Raw genomic sequence first — 15,238 nt, 5'->3', positions numbered from 1 at the left:
CTCACTCACTCACTCACTCACTCACTCACTCACTCACTCACTCACTCACTCACTCACTCACTCACTCACACTCAACCACTCACTCTACTCACTACTAACCCTAACCCTAACTACTCACACAACTACTCACTCACTCACTCACTTACTCACTCACTCACTCACTCACTCACTCACTCACAACTACTTACAACTACTCACCCACTCACCCACTCACCCACTCACTCACTCACTCACTCACACTCAACTACTCACTCACTCACACTCGACTACTCACTCACTCACACTCGACTACTCACTCACTCACTCACTCACTCACTCACAACTACTCACTCACTCACAACTACTCACTCACCCACTCACCCACACTCACTCACTCAACAACTCACTCACTCACTCACTCACTCACTCACTCACTCACTCACTCACTCACTCAGTGTGTGTAAGCTTAAAAAATGGACAATGTACAAGAAATTTTTCAAAAACATCAACAACCATAAGTAGTACATCAGAAGAGGCACAATTTTACATTTGAATATAAAAACTTTTTTTTTTTTTAGCAAAGCATGTATCTCAACATGGTGGGTGTTCACTGTATATTTTTCTTTACAGCGAGAAAATGGAGATTGTAAACATGGTGGACGTTACAGGAAATCAGCCCAAACGAGACAACAAAGAGAGCAATCTGAAAATCAGGCTCCCCGTAATAACACCCCACTCTTTATTGGGGCGGGGGGAAATTGCGCTATTTGTAATTAATGCTCAATTAAACTCCACGCGGTTGCCCCCCCCAAATCCCTCCGATGAGCCCCCACAGCTGGTCTACATTGGCCCGCAGAGCTCTGGTTACCTTGTTAAGGTGCACGGGGGCTTCCACGCTGATCCCGGACAGCAGATTGCCTTTGAAAAACAATCAATACATCAATAAATACATCAATAAATAGCGTGATCACATGCAGATGGCTGAAACATTTTGGCGCAAACAATTAATCGAACTTTTTAGTGTGCTTTCTCGCAAATGGAGACCTTGTGACCTTACGAGATTGCAGAGGGGACATTCCGCCACGTGTTGACTCTGAGTCAATGGTTACGTGAAAGTTACATCACGACCGCCGTCGCAAAAGTTGCCACCGACATGTTATCTCCACGTTAACACCTCGGACGGGTTACGGGCGTGACAGCCAGAGCGAAATCGGCGGTGCAGCTGACAGACGGCCTGCCATGACCTCGTCGCTAACCCGCTGGTGAAGACAGCTGCTTTCATAGCGGCGAGTACGCCGCAGAGGTCAACGGAATTATTTGATTGGTACCTTTTTGGTATTACTGTCGGACTGCGAGGAAGAAGGTCGTTTGAACAGTCGCTTGGGACTGACTCCGCCTCCAACGCCCTGCGCCGAGACCCTCAAGGCTGCACACCTTGATAAAACCTGAATAATTTTTTTTTTACCAAAATCAACAAGGGTGTGTCTCTTAATTAGATATAAATTTAGTTGTAAAATGTCACAGTGGAATTTTCTAGAAAAAAAAGCAAATGAGCAAATATTGATAGAGTGTTTCATTAAAGAGGAGATGATGAGCCAAGAAACAAAATTTGGGAGTGGCTATTAATAATATGAATATGCTTTTGCATTTTCATCAGAATCCGGGGTAGCGTGAACCAAAGTTTTTGAACGTGCTGGGCTTGCCGATCAATAAGATCAAGCCTGGAGGAGATTGAGGCATGAATGAGATGGACCGACAGCATTTGCTTGGACACGCTTTGTGGTGGTGTCAAAATGGAGGTGACACGTGTCTGAGTTCACCTTGACATGTGCCGTTTCCAGATGGCGAGTGAATTCAATTTGCAAATGAGCTCCGTTCAGCAGCTTTGAAGAACTTCCATGCCTGCAAGCATGACAAACAAGAGCAAGCGCACTGCCAATTTTATTTGGCTGCGAGGCGTCCGTCGTCTCTACTTAAGGGGGTCCGAGTTCAGGCCGGGAGGAGACGCAGGAGCCTGATTGAAGAACCTCGCATCATCTCGCATCTGTGGTGAGAGAGACAAAGATGTTACCTACTTGCTCACACAAACTGACTTTCTGACATTTACAGGTCAAATCTGGCAGCCATGCTTTCTTTTGCGGCAAGCTTGTTCCTAGCGGGGGCGCTGCTGTTCACCGGGGCCTTCGCTCAGACTTTAAGCTACGGTAACGAGAAAGGCGTCGGTGGCATCCACCAAAAAGGCACAAGTGACCGTTTTTGTTGTCGCAGAGACTTTGGAGGAAGTTCTGGAAATGTGTCAGGACCACGACGTGGCCGTGGAACCTTGCGGTGAAGATCTTTACCGCCTCAATAATGACTCCTGTGTCAGAGTATTGCCCTATGGTCTGACTTTCCCCGAAGCTCAGGTGAGACGGCGGACGGACGCGGCGCAGTGGTGCCTGCCCGCTCAGCCGTGATCTCCATTTTAGGCTTTTTGCGATGAAGAAAGTGGCCGAGTGGTCACGCTGGCGAATGAGGACGAGTTCAGAAAGCTGCTGTGCATCGTCGCCACGGTGATCCCGCGCCGACTGCACTACTGGGTGGGCGCCGTCAGAAACGGGGTGAGTATGACGGACGCCGCTCGGAACGCCATGTTAAGAAACGCTCACGCCGCAACGGTTCCGTCAGGATGACTTTGAGTGGGTGGACGGAAGCGGAATCATCCCTCCCGATGCCCCCTGGCGACACAATCAGCCTGACAACTTTGGCGGCTACGAGAATTGCGTTTGGACGAACTCTTTCCGTAAGTCGGAGCTCCGCGCCGAGGTCCTCTCAGGTGAGGTGTGTCTAAAACTTGCCGTCTTTGTCCAGACTGGGGCCAGTTGAACGACGGGCCTTGTGACGTCAGAACTCCGGTGGTGTGTCAGTACCACATGTAGCTGGCGTCTGCCACCAATCTCGCAAAAGCAATAAAATTTAACCAGCAAGCAACTTCTCATGTCGTTTTTGTTTGGAAAAACGCTCCAGATTCGACCGTCGGCGACTATGAGCTCATGGCGCCAATCAACAAATTGCTAACTAACGAGGGAGCGAGAGAAGGAAGCTGTCACACCTTCCTCGTGCTTGAGCAGGTTAAAAAAAGAACGTGAAAAAAAAAAAAACACGTTCCTTTTTCTGTGTGCAAAGACAACAGGGCGCTGTTGATGAATGGCACTTTCTGCACGGTTTACTCTGCAGTGAAAACGCCTTGGAGTGACTCATTTTTCATATTGAAAGAAGAAGAAGGGAGGGGAGGGGGGGAGCGGGCACGGTTGGAAGACATCACAAATATTAGCCGCGTGTTTGAATGGGCCACCGAGAAAAACTCCAGTTGATGCAAAGTGGGCCCTTTGTTAGTTTTGGCTTCTTCAACTGCACCTTTCACCTTGTCAAAGGAGCCCGGCCAAAATTGCATTTTATCAGCAAGACAAACACTCAACTCCATCTGACGCACTTACTATTTGTGATAAAAATTGCTTACTAATTTTTTTTTGTGTTTTTACTGTCAAAAAGCAACACACCCCATTCAAAACCAGAGAGTGAAAAAATAAAATACAACAGTAGAATACAATTTTTGAACATGGAGGACATCAGGTGTGTGTCAGTTTGTGGATGAAGAAAGAAAATAATTGCTATTAAAAAAAAAACACAGAGTCACTGAGGCTTGGTGGGAACACGTCACGGCATGAGAACCTGTCGCTTGACAAACGGCTGATTAATTACCATCAATGCAGGTGGCCGAATTGATTTGACGTCAGCGTGCTCACAATGAGGAGGCGCGGTGTCAAAGGACACAACAATGGCCGACCGAGGCGGTGTGCGCGGGAGCTGCCATGTTTATTGAAGGACTGACGACTTTTTTCAACGCCTTTTCTCGTGTTATTTATTTGCCCGCTACCATGACGACAGCGCGCATGCAGTCATACAAAATCAACCATCTGTCATTCAAATTACACGTCGTGTATTTAAAACAACCCCATAATTTTGCCTTTTGACATTTAGCCTAGCTTAATGCTAGCACACAGTAAGAAACACCATAGACAGGCTAACCAGTAGTGTGGAGGTGCTTCAAAGTCAAAGTCAGCTTTATTGTCAATTTCTCCACAAGCAATAAATACTTAAAATACTCACAGGTATGTATTCTTTAGCATCTGCAAAAACTAAGCAATATTACTGAGGCGTTGCAACTGACTTCCTGCATGTCTGAATTACGCTGCCCCCTGCTGGCCAATGCGTACGCAGCAGAAAGAGCAGCACAATGTCAATTGAATCGAAGCAAAAATTGTGGGAAAAAAATAAACAGTTCTTTACAATTGATTGATTTAATATTATGACTGCTATGTTTTTATAAAGTACTGTGCACTACTAAAGTGTTATTTTACATCTTAAAAAAAAAACACACACATGGCAGGACTTCATCGCAGTTCTCGTTGTTCCGAGAGACGTTGATGAAGAGCCTCATCGGACTTGTAAAGAGGAGATGGTCCACTTTGAAGTGGGCCTGACACTGTCCAGATGCAAGTGCATGTGTGTGTGTGTGTGCAGTACTTAGTCCAAGTCTCTGTGTTTGTCATTCCGGAGTTATAAACGTGGATGTAAACACAAAAGAGTCTGGATACAAAAGCGCTGATATGCTGAGCGAGCAAGTCGGAGTGCAATTTAGGGTCTGGCAGGAGCTCGTCCAAGAGGAGCTTCCAGAAAAGCAAGCAGACTGAAAAGCCAAGTTTGATGATTTTTGCCTTGTGGAATCATATGGTAGTGGTGAAAGTCTTCTTTTGTTTACATGTGTGTGTGACGTGTCGCAACAGCGGCAAATAGCTGAGCTGGCTACGTCCGTGTTAATGCGTTGACACGCGGCGTAATCAGTGCAAACATAGCTAAGCGAGTCTTAGCACATAAATTGTTAGCGTAGCCATTCAAGGCGGAATATGCGTCAAAATGCGCCACGCGAGGCCTCGGTTGAGCGCACCCGGGTCATTGAGGGCCCCGACCCTTCCCCAACCCGCTCGACGGTTATTGAAGAGGCGAGTGTCAGCGAGCGTCTCATCACTTCGTAAGTCTTGTCGCATCTTCCCGCAAACGGGCCTAATGCATCCCGTTTGACCCGGCGCGCCATAAATCACACGGCGGGCCTCAGATCTCCAAAGCGTGTACATGACCTCGCGTGTGCGCGCATGTATGTGTATATTGCACATGTGTAAAAGGATTAGCACAAAAAAACAGTTAAAAAAGTCAGATGTTAAGAATTAAAAGGTTTTGATTTCATTCATTCAATGGCTGTCCGTTGTACGCCGCTAGGGGGCAGTAACAACATAGCTGTGCTACAAGTCTTTTTGATAAGGTCATCACAATTAAGCTGTCATCATATTTTGTCAATTTTCACAATTTGATTCCTTTTCATGACTTTTCTTATATTTTACAGGGCCCAACTCTCCACTAGCCGCCTATCAAAAGGTGGGAAGATCCCGACATTCCCGACATTCCCGCACAGCTCGCAACCCCCCTGACAGCCTTAAATGATTAACGTTCCCATGCGGGCCGCTGATCGTCGCTCGCAGCGACCTCTCTTCCTTCTTTTTGGCTTTAATTAGCGCCGGCCAAATTAGCGCGCTTGCTCCAAAAAGCTACTGTGACGTGCTGCATGGGAAAAAGTTACAGCTTCAGAGGCCTTGAGCTTGCACGCGGTTGGAGTGCACACTCGATAGGGGGCACTAGTGGGCCTCTTGGCTCTGTGTGTGTGTGTTTGAGATACAAAAACAAAATAAAACAAAAACTAGGGATTATAGACATTTAAAAAGAAATATGTGACTTTTTAGGGGAACTAAATCAGCAGGCTGGGGATAAATGACAGTGAAAAAAATGGAAAAATAAATACAAAAAATCTGATAGAAAAACAGCTTGGATATAATAAAATAAGAATAAAAATAAACAATTACAAACCAGTCGACGAATCAGATTTGAAACGACTCTTGCAAAAAATGGAGTTGAGCCATAATAATAATAATGATTACTATCTTTGTGCGGGTCACCAAAACAAAGTCACTTGTTAGGAAACGCGCCTCATCCTCACCACAATCGCGGCGGCCCTTGCTACATCCCGCTTTCAAATCAGAGCAAGGGGATGAGGGGAAGGTTCAAAGGTCAAATCTACAGAGGGATTTAAGGGCCTTAACTTCATCACGGAGCAGCAGAGGTGACCTGCCGCCACCACACACACACACACACATATGCACACAAATAACAATAATAGAAAACCTCGGGCGGGACCCGATGCCCAAAAGCGGCTGTGTTGTTTTTCAAGCCCAGTTTAACTGAAAGAAATTTATTTTGCTCTCACAAAAATCTTTGGAAATAACAACCCCATATTTATATTGTAATAGTTATTATTCAGTTCAAATGTGTACATGTTTTATTTTAAAACATCAACCGTCTCTGGATTTGTAATATTTTGTTCTCTAATTATTGAGTTATTCCACATATAATTCCGATTATTTTTCTTAGTGAATGAAAATAGTCTAGGCAATTTTTAAATATTTAATTTAGAATTTAGGTGACCCCCACGCCAACAAAAAATGAAGTAACTCGACACCATATGCAGCAAAAGTTGTCAATAGGCGTGTGCAATATTGGAAAAAGATGAAAGATGCTCCCGTTAGGTTCTCACGGACAGATGAAGACGACGACGGTGGGAGCGCCCGCGTGTCGGCCGCGAGTGATCGTCTAACCGTCATCCGATACCGTCGACGCGGATCACTTTGCACCCTTTAGACGCCAGCCATGCCGACTTGTATTTCTAACTTCAACTCGAACGTAGCCAACTTGTATGCCAATCTTATTTTTTTTTATTAATTAATTAATTTATATTTATTTATTTGACAGGGACGGTTGGGATGTTAGTTGCTACATTAGCATGATTGTGGCTAAAGGCCCACCTCTTGATTTTGTCTACTTGCAATTGGCAAGCTGGAGGATGGACGACCTTTTTGCTTCATTTGGCTAACACGCAAACAACAAAACAACCCCCCCCCCCTCCAAAAAAAAAAGGCTTGCTGAGATCTTTCCTCTGCTCAAGCCCAGACACCCTTAATCCCTGCGTGGGGGTTTAGGCAGGGGAGAGAGGGCCGACTGGAGTTGTTCCCAGCCCGGCAGCGGGAGCCTAATTGGGGGCCCGCAAGTTGAATCGGAGCTCCACCCCGCAGTAGTCTTCATCAGCGTCGTTTGGGGAGATAACTCAAATAGAACCGCGATGAGTCATCAATTTGGCCATCAAACAAACGTCATTTTCCCCTTCTCTTGTTCTTTACACCCCAAACAAATGACTTTTCAGATGTTTCCATTGGAGCTTTGTGCTTTTCAATAACGAGCAATGGTTGACACGTACGTTGTGCATGTCCAAGCGGTAATTCACATGGCGGCGAGGTTATGCGTGCGTCAGGATGAGTCAGCATCCGCTCATTCAAGGATTTGATGAGTCCGCACACATCCAAAATATCTCCTCATCTTCTAAAACAAGACGGCAAATCTAATATCGGCTTAGTGAGCGTCATGTTCGTACAACGTTTATCTTATAAAAAAAAAAGACGTTCCTCCGCCTGTCTCGTGGACGGTAGCAGGAGTGATGGCGTAATGTGGGCGGAGCTACCGAGGGACAGGTGAGTCTATAGAGTAATTGGTTTCCTGAAGAGGATTAACTTGTCTGCCTCGGGCCTCTCCCTTAAACAATATACAGGTAGTGTGTATCCTCGGTTGCCATAGCAACAAGAATCTTTTGGCACACTCTTTGTCCCCTTTGCATAGCAAACCTTTTAACGATACATTACACGCATGTTAATATAAAGAGACTTAAATACTTGGAATGTTTACCCGGGGAAGTTAGCGCCACCTTAGCATCCAAGGGCTAACACTATAAGATATTTTTGGTTGCGTCGGAAAACGTGTGAAATATATTTCTGACAATATGTGGCGTAAACATTGTAACCTGAATTCCGAATTGTTTGAGAACCGAGCTGAGCCATAATTTTACAGGATTTGTTTTTTTCTCTAATTGTCATGAGTTTTGGTAAATGGTTTTTGAGTTTTCAAGATGGCCGGAGATCAGGAGATGACAACTCTACCACGGCGTCCTCAAAAAGTTTTTAGTAGGTAGCGGTAATGCAACTCAAAACTAATTTCCAACTGCTCAGAATTTTTTTTTTGAAACATTTATAGTTAATCCTTTAAAATCAGATCAATGCTTTAAAAAAAAGATAATTTTGCGTGACACTATGCACCTTTGCTTAGTGACTTTTGGGCATGTTCAATGCCCCAAACAAAGCAAGTCAAGCATTAGCTCTGTGGTGCAGGAAATAAAACAGGGATGGGCCCCGAGACGCATCCCTTCCCTTTTATGAAGGGATTTACATTTGATTGACAGCTGCAAAGCAAAGTGACACATCCACAAAATAGCAGCTAGCCGCAGGGCTAAAGCAAAGCGAGCGAGCGCGCGACGTTCCCACCGTGCGGCTGCATGACAGGAAGAAACTAAACGCCCAGACCATGCACACCTTCATCCACGAGTCGTGTCTGAACACAAATCTGGCGAGAAGCGACTGCATTCATGTGGACAATGCAAGAGAAACATTTAAGATATAAATAAAGACATACCCTGCTAATACTCCCTGAGCAGGTTTTTACAGCATTTATGGGACTTCAAACACACCTAAATCCATTTAAGAAGAAGAGGATTTAGTGCACTGGCATCTAGTGGTCAAGAGTGGAATTACGCCCAAAATGAAAGAAGGGCAAAATAGAGAGATAAACTGGACAAGGAAAATCTGCAAACTATTGAGGCAGAGAACCGGGAACTTTTCCCACCAACTCGGTGGAAGAGGATCATTTCTCACGGCTGATGCGACCAGCTGGCCTCCAAAATGTGGGCATGGTGCAGCCACTTGGAGGGCGGGACCACTTTAAATTGTCAGAAGGTTTGTTATCATGTCAAAGAAGCCATGATGGTCTGATTTACTCCAGCGCTGATGCGTCACAGGAATGTGACACAGTTGGTTTTGCCTTGCACGCCCGCGCCCCGAAAGACGGGCGGGCGCTGCGGCGGCGCCGATTGACGGCAAGCCGCCCGTGAAAGTTGCGATGCTGATACGCCACATCAACTGAAGGGGCTTCCGCTCGAGCGTGAAAGCCAGTGTCAAAATATTCGAAAGCGCTCTCCTCGGGATACGCAGCAAACTCCACAAACATGGCCGCCACCGCCACTCTGCTTGGCTCAAACATGGCCGACATCCTTCTCCAGAAGTGTTCTGGCAGGTAGGCAAGAGGAAGCTACCTTGCGTCCATCCCATTGTTCTGGCAAAAGCAACAAAGAGTCGGGGCAACCTGTGATACAATCAGCCCCATTGGGCGATGGCTATCTCTGCTCTTTCTATTGTGGAAAAGATAATTAGAGCATAAAGTACTTAACTACTTAACTACAGTAGCCCACTAGTGTGTTTGTTGTTACTTCCAGTCTGCCTTCCAGCAGCCAATTAGTCATCTGACAAGTTGGCATCTCACGACAACAGCGTAAACGGCAGCACAGGCCCCGCCTCTTAAAGGCCAACGACGACCTCGCCCTCTCATTTGTGTCATCTCGCAAGCCGGGGCCACGACGGGTGCAGGTCATGTGAGGTTTCGCCGAGCCGTGTTTTTATTGCGCTGTTGACTTTGCGCCGTTCGCTGCCGTGCGTGTACGCGAGTGGGGCGGACGCGGGAGAAAACAACAACGCCTTTTCTCGAGCGACTGCCAAAAGACAAACGGAGGCTGACGGGCGCAACAATGGAATTATTAACGATGACGGGCCAATGGGCACGCTCCGATTGAGCTGTGCCCGCAAAGATTTCCTATACAACAATTGCACATTGATTTGAGGAAATGGGCCGACTTTCTCACAATTCATAAATCTTAAGAAAGTCTCCTGCGAGGCTTAACCGATTGTCAGCTGTCACATCAATCACGGCATGGGCGGAAAACAAAATGGACAAAAGCGGAACAAATGCAAACATTAATATGAAAATATCAAATGTCTATTTTTCATATAACTACGCTTTCATACAAATTCCTACAAAATTCTGCTGGACTAAAAAAATCCTCAAATGAGCATTCAACGGAAAATGCAGTATGAACGATTTAATTTCCGACAACATTCTTCGGCGAATCAACCGACCAGCCGAGCGTTCAGATCCGACTATCCGTGGGGAAAGCCGACTATTCCGCACGATCAATATTATTTAAGCAAAGAGCTGATTGTTATGACTTATGATGAGCTTACATTTGATGGTGCAATTATGCGGCGTGCATAGCGTATCTCTTCAACGACATAACTGACTAACCTCGCCTTATCCGACTCGAGTTAATCCCCGCGTACTGCCGAGAAGCTTTTATGCATTCTGCGCCGGTGTCGCTGCGCAGGGCGGGGTGAGGGGGGTTGGGGGGTGTCAGCCTCTAAGTGCCCCCCCTGAGAGCGGCCCGGGCCAAGGAGCCGTCGACCTGCCAATTACCCCCGCCGGTCGGGCAAACGAAAACCCGCGGCCGAGTCTGACGCACACAAACGTGCGCGCAGACGGTGCATAGGTGGAGGGGGACATCATGGATATGTATGACACACGCGCTGGCGCAGCGCCGTGATTTCCCCCGGTAGCCGCGCTAAGCCCCGCACGGGCCGCGGATTTGTCTGACACCTTGTTTAACACAGATGTCAAAAAAGAAAAAAAAAATTCAGCTTACAATAGGTCGGCCGACGTTTGACAGAGGTGCTCATCTCTCGCCGCGCTTTGATTGACAGCGGGAATGCGGCGGACGTTTACGAAGCTTCCGCTTAGTGAGCAAGTGCGGACAGAGCTGCGAAGGGGAGAGGAGAGCGCCCGTTGCGGGAGGCTTACGGGGTCAAGGGAGGCTTCCCGCATGCGAATTTGCCACCGTTTTTTATTCCGTTTCCGTCTCGACAGGCCGGACCGCATTCTGGGAGTTGTTACGCTTGGCTATGCAGAAGCTTTTGTAGTGTCCATGCTGAAAAAAAGTAACTTTGAAAATTTTAAATGCGTGTCCTGGCGTCTAAAATAAGACAGGGGCAAAACTACGAGCTCAAACGGAACCCAAAATTTGAGGATGAAAATTTAACATTCGGCTGCAAATTTGGCAGCAAAGCATCACTTCCGAGAAGCCGGACCAAAGCAATCGACTTGAAAGTGTTTCCCGTGGCGAATTACAGGTAGACAGCGCCTGAGGTCAACTCTCTGACCTTTAACCTCACAGAGCTCCTGTCAAACTCCTGTCTGGAATCTTGTCCAATACGGAAGCGTATTGCCGGCAGGTGTTTTGTTCAGCGCATCTGTTGGGTCTTCATTATTGCCCGGTGTAACGGGAAGACCCGCCACGCACTGAAGACTTTGCCGACAAAGCACCTGGCAGACAAAGCAAAACGCAAAGACAAATTGGTTCGAAAAGAAGACGAGCCGGGAAGCGGACGCGGGCGGGGCGCAGGTAATTATGCAGCCGGCGTGAGTCGTGGCGGCGGTGACATGAGAGCTCAAGCCCAGAGATGGGGCTTGTTAGCGGGCAGCTCCATTAAGGCTCGCCATCTCCATTCTCCCGCTTTGTCCTAAATTGGCTTCTTCCTGACCCTCCTCCGCCACCCCCCCACTTAGCCCGTGCCGGCGCGCTCATGTATATGCATCGCAAATCCCCCGCAGACACGGGCAAACGCTCTAGCCCGGCCCAACTAAAAAGCCACGCGGAGTTTTGGGTCAAGAGTCGGCCCCTCGCCGGCGTTTAATCACACGGAGGTAGCGGCACCGAGCGAGGAGACTCGGGGGCGCCCGACGGCGCCTCTCCCGCCGGCTATTATCCCGTCGTCGTGGACGGACCTTCTGTCTGCTGGAGGAGTCAATTAGAGGAGGTGGGAAGTTTTCATAAAAGTCAAGAAAGGCAAAAGTGTCACCCAATTGAAACACAGAATGACCCGAAAGTTGTTTAACGTTGGAGCTTCGACGGGTCGTCAATGCAAGCAGTGAGTGATTACAATTTGGTATGCAAATAAGCCAACAAATGAAAATAATTATATTCGTGATGCTCCTGAAATTAAATCTAATGGCGATCGTATAATCCGTCGGCCCTACCCCCTAGTGGTCAAAAGTGGCATTATTGCAAAACTGTGAAGGGTCAAAAGTCAAACAATGCAGCTTTTGAGATGAAAGACATTTTTGAAAGCTCATTTTTGAAGGGCCAAGTTGCGTTTGCTGAGCGTAAACTCAGAGGAGCGAATCCTGCCCGCGATGACAGGGTGGAAGCCAAGACGGAAAGGTAAGCGCCATTTTAGCTTTTCTGGCTGGCCTGCATACCGCAAGAGTGACTCAAACGCTCGCTTCGGATTGCGCGGGCGGCATCTCTGCTTCTTCTTTTTTAATGGCCTCCATTTGGAACAACTACAGGGCCGGCCGCTTCGAAAATTATATTACAGACGCTTGAGTGGCTCGGCTCCAACGCGACTTGTGTTAGCGCCGCCGACCGCACTCGACTGTTTTTAAGCCGCGCGGCCGCACTACAACGGCTGGCCCGGCGCTCGGCTGTTAAAAGAGGGGGTCGGGAAAAAAAATAGAAGAGAGCTGATATTGGAGACGGGTTATTACACGAATGTGTCTGCGTGATGAGGTGCAGATGGCGCCGACAAACCGACGTTTGACGGGCTCCTATCCGCGAGAACGCCGCCTCGAGATTCCCAAAAACTTTGTTTAAAAAGTCTTACACTCAAGACAATAGTTTTTTTTTTTTTTTTTTGTGCGACTTTGTCCGAGGAATCCCGTCCGATTGCGGTGCTTCAAAAAGGCGGACGCGAGCGCGGCGGCCCCCTAATGGAGCTTGCGGCCTGCGCACGGCTTGCTCGCGGCTTGTGTGCTTTTTCAGCTGCTTGTGGGAAAAGCCCGACGTTCCTCCCCCCCACCCGCCAGTGACGAAGATGCAAAGCGATCGATCGCTCGGCGGCAGCGCCCCTCCCGGCCGACGTTTGCGGTCTGCCCGACGCCCACGGAACCTGATATTATCCCAGTTTAGCCGCGTTTATTCGCATTCTCACGGCGGCCGGGACACACGATCCGCCATGAAATGTTGGCGCGCGGCGAGAATTTGTCCACTTAAGTGCGCTAAATGACATGCTAGCGGAAGGCCGGCCGGGATCAAAGCGGGCCTTTCAAGGTCCGTTCTGGAGCGGCTCGGACGTGCCTCCGATCGTCACGGCCTCGCTAACGACCCCCTGCGATCGCGAGTCATGAAAGATTCACGGAGGCTCGACATCCGCTTTCCTAATGGGAGCGCGATGAGGGTGTAAAGTAGCTCTGAATCTTTCAACGTGGAAATCCCACCACATGCCCGAGGCGCAGATTTCTCCTCGAGGGTTCCGTTCGTTTAAAAGCGTCTCACGACGATGACAAGAAATCTGAGACGCGGCTTACGCGGATTCACTAAAAAGCCGCTTTGAACATTAGCCTCGTTTGGCGTCAACTAGCGTAGGCTAACTCAATTTTTGTCGATATTGTTGCGATGTTTGGAACTGTCAATGAGGACTAATACGTTCAAACATATTTGTTAGCCAAATGCTAAAAGTCAAATTAAAATGCCGTTTGGGTTTCATTCTAAGATCAAAATGAAATAATTCCAATAAGCTTCGCTGAGATTATGTGCGTGTGCATGTCTTGTTGTTTTGACTGCTGGCGTGAGAGAGTTGCAACTCTGCCAATCAAGCAGACGACGCGTGTTGACGGAGCCTCGTTGACGGCTGTCATTCTCGACTTAACTGTTATTACTGCAGCTGACACACTCGCCGCCACCGTGCCGCTGCAAAACGTTGTCATCAACCCTCGGAAGGAAACGGGACAAACGTTCGACTCGACACTGCGATGTCGCATTGTTTTCGAACGAGTCGTGTCAAGCTCCATTTGGAGGTGCTGAAAAGTATGGGAAGTTTTGAAACGTACGAGAACTCCGGCAAAGTAGCACCACCGGGGAAAAGAACTGCTTTGAGGATCGACAGAGCGCATTTGGAGAAAGTCGCAAACTAGAAATGAAAACAACAAAAAAAAACAGAGCAAGATAATTGATTTGGTGAGTCAAGCAGGAGAAGAGCACCAGCTGTGTTTATCTGACCTTTGACCCCCCGAGGCCACTCCAATCTCAACAAGAGCTCGGCCTGACACACGCGCGCACACGGCATTACTGGACCCTCCCCAATTAAGAGACAGCAAAGGTCAGAGTGGCTGAGAGGAGCAAACAGACATTGGAAGTGGAGAAACGCACCTGGAGGACCCCCCCCAAAAAAAATGGCCTGTATCTTATATACAATTAGGCACTTGCTTGATGTGGCGCAACTTCTTGATCTGGCTTTAGGGAGGAAGCTGTTTAGGAAAGCTGAGGGAAAAGGTCAGAGTTTTTTTTTGGGGGGGGGGGGGGTGAGGGAGGAGGGTGTGTCGGGCAAGGCTGAGAGCTTTTCTCAGGTAGGTCTGCCCAAACACGACGGCCTTGTTTACCTGTCAGCTTTTGTGCGGCCCTCCCACGGCAGACAAAGGAGGTAGGAGGGCGCAGCTCCTCGGACCACCGGTGGAGACGCAGACCGACGGAGGAGAGCGTTGTGTTTGTCTTCACGCACGCATGCTTCAACATCCTGACGTGTGTGTGTGTGTTCACACACACATGCATGTTATATTGCGAGTGTATGAAAGTGACCCAGAGTGCACGTTGTGTTTGTTGCTGGGCGGGGTTTGTGTATAAATGCAAACACGAGTGACTAAGTCACACTCGCCAAGCGGCGGACAATGCGAGCGCTCGCCTCACGTTTGTGAGTATTTTTGACGGGACGCTTAGTTCCCATTTGAGTTTGAAATTTGGCTCGTTTGAACGGCAGCTTTGTTCGTTCGAACGGCAGCTTTGTTCGTTCGTATTTGATGGCGAAATCAAGTCATCCAAATAAATGAGCCTTCAAAGCAGTTCCATTTGGATGCCGCCCCATAAGAAAAAAAAAAGGACAAAACGTGTATATTGTTTTTTGTCTTCATACACGTGTCCAAATTCCGACATGAGCGAGAGAGCGAGTCGACTACTGTGGGAAAACGCTCTTAACCTGGATGAAGATAAGCAGAGACGCAAGAGCTCCTCCTCCTCCTCCTCCTCCTTTTTCTTTACAGGCCGTGCATGCGTGTGTCATACACAGCCGTGTCCGAACGG

General features: G+C 48.0%; 2 protein-coding genes across 6 annotated transcripts in view; one reads left to right on the top strand and one right to left on the bottom strand.

Annotated features, from left to right (window-relative positions):
• Positions 1-2,947, top strand: part of LOC148386616 (C-type isolectin Sp-CL4-like) — a 19,099-nt gene extending 16,152 nt beyond the window's left edge. For 2 of the 4 annotated variants that reach the window (XM_088398837.1, XM_088398838.1), the window contains exons 2-6: positions 1,821-2,028; positions 2,089-2,183; positions 2,248-2,384; positions 2,448-2,579; positions 2,647-2,860. In XM_088398837.1, the coding sequence (XP_088254963.1) occupies positions 2,105-2,183; positions 2,248-2,384; positions 2,448-2,579; positions 2,647-2,844 (546 nt within the window). In that variant the 5' untranslated portion in view covers positions 1,821-2,028; positions 2,089-2,104 and the 3' untranslated portion in view covers positions 2,845-2,860. Of the gene's footprint in view, positions 1-389; positions 2,029-2,088; positions 2,184-2,247; positions 2,385-2,447; positions 2,580-2,646 lie in introns of those variants that run through there. The other 2 variants (XM_088398839.1, XM_088398836.1) reach the window with 2 other exon arrangements.
• LOC148386614 (uncharacterized) overlaps positions 1-15,238 on the bottom strand; it is a 37,494-nt gene that overhangs the window by 8,294 nt on the left and 13,962 nt on the right. The window contains exons 4-6 of one of the 2 annotated variants that reach the window (XM_088398843.1): positions 1,953-2,023; positions 1,800-1,881; positions 848-897 (exon numbers count right to left, since the gene is read on the bottom strand). In XM_088398843.1, the coding sequence (XP_088254969.1) occupies positions 848-897; positions 1,800-1,881; positions 1,953-2,023 (203 nt within the window). Of the gene's footprint in view, positions 1-297; positions 898-1,799 lie in introns of those variants that run through there. The other variant, XR_015863087.1, reaches the window with a different exon arrangement.

Source organism: Syngnathus floridae, chromosome 15 (genome assembly GCF_059516105.1).
Source record: "Syngnathus floridae isolate MCC-2025c chromosome 15, RoL_Sflo_1.0, whole genome shotgun sequence".
In the NCBI taxonomy this organism is placed as follows: Eukaryota; Metazoa; Chordata; class Actinopteri; order Syngnathiformes; family Syngnathidae; genus Syngnathus; species Syngnathus floridae.
Note: the sequence above shows the minus strand (reverse complement) of the source record. Positions and strands in the feature narration are given on the sequence as shown.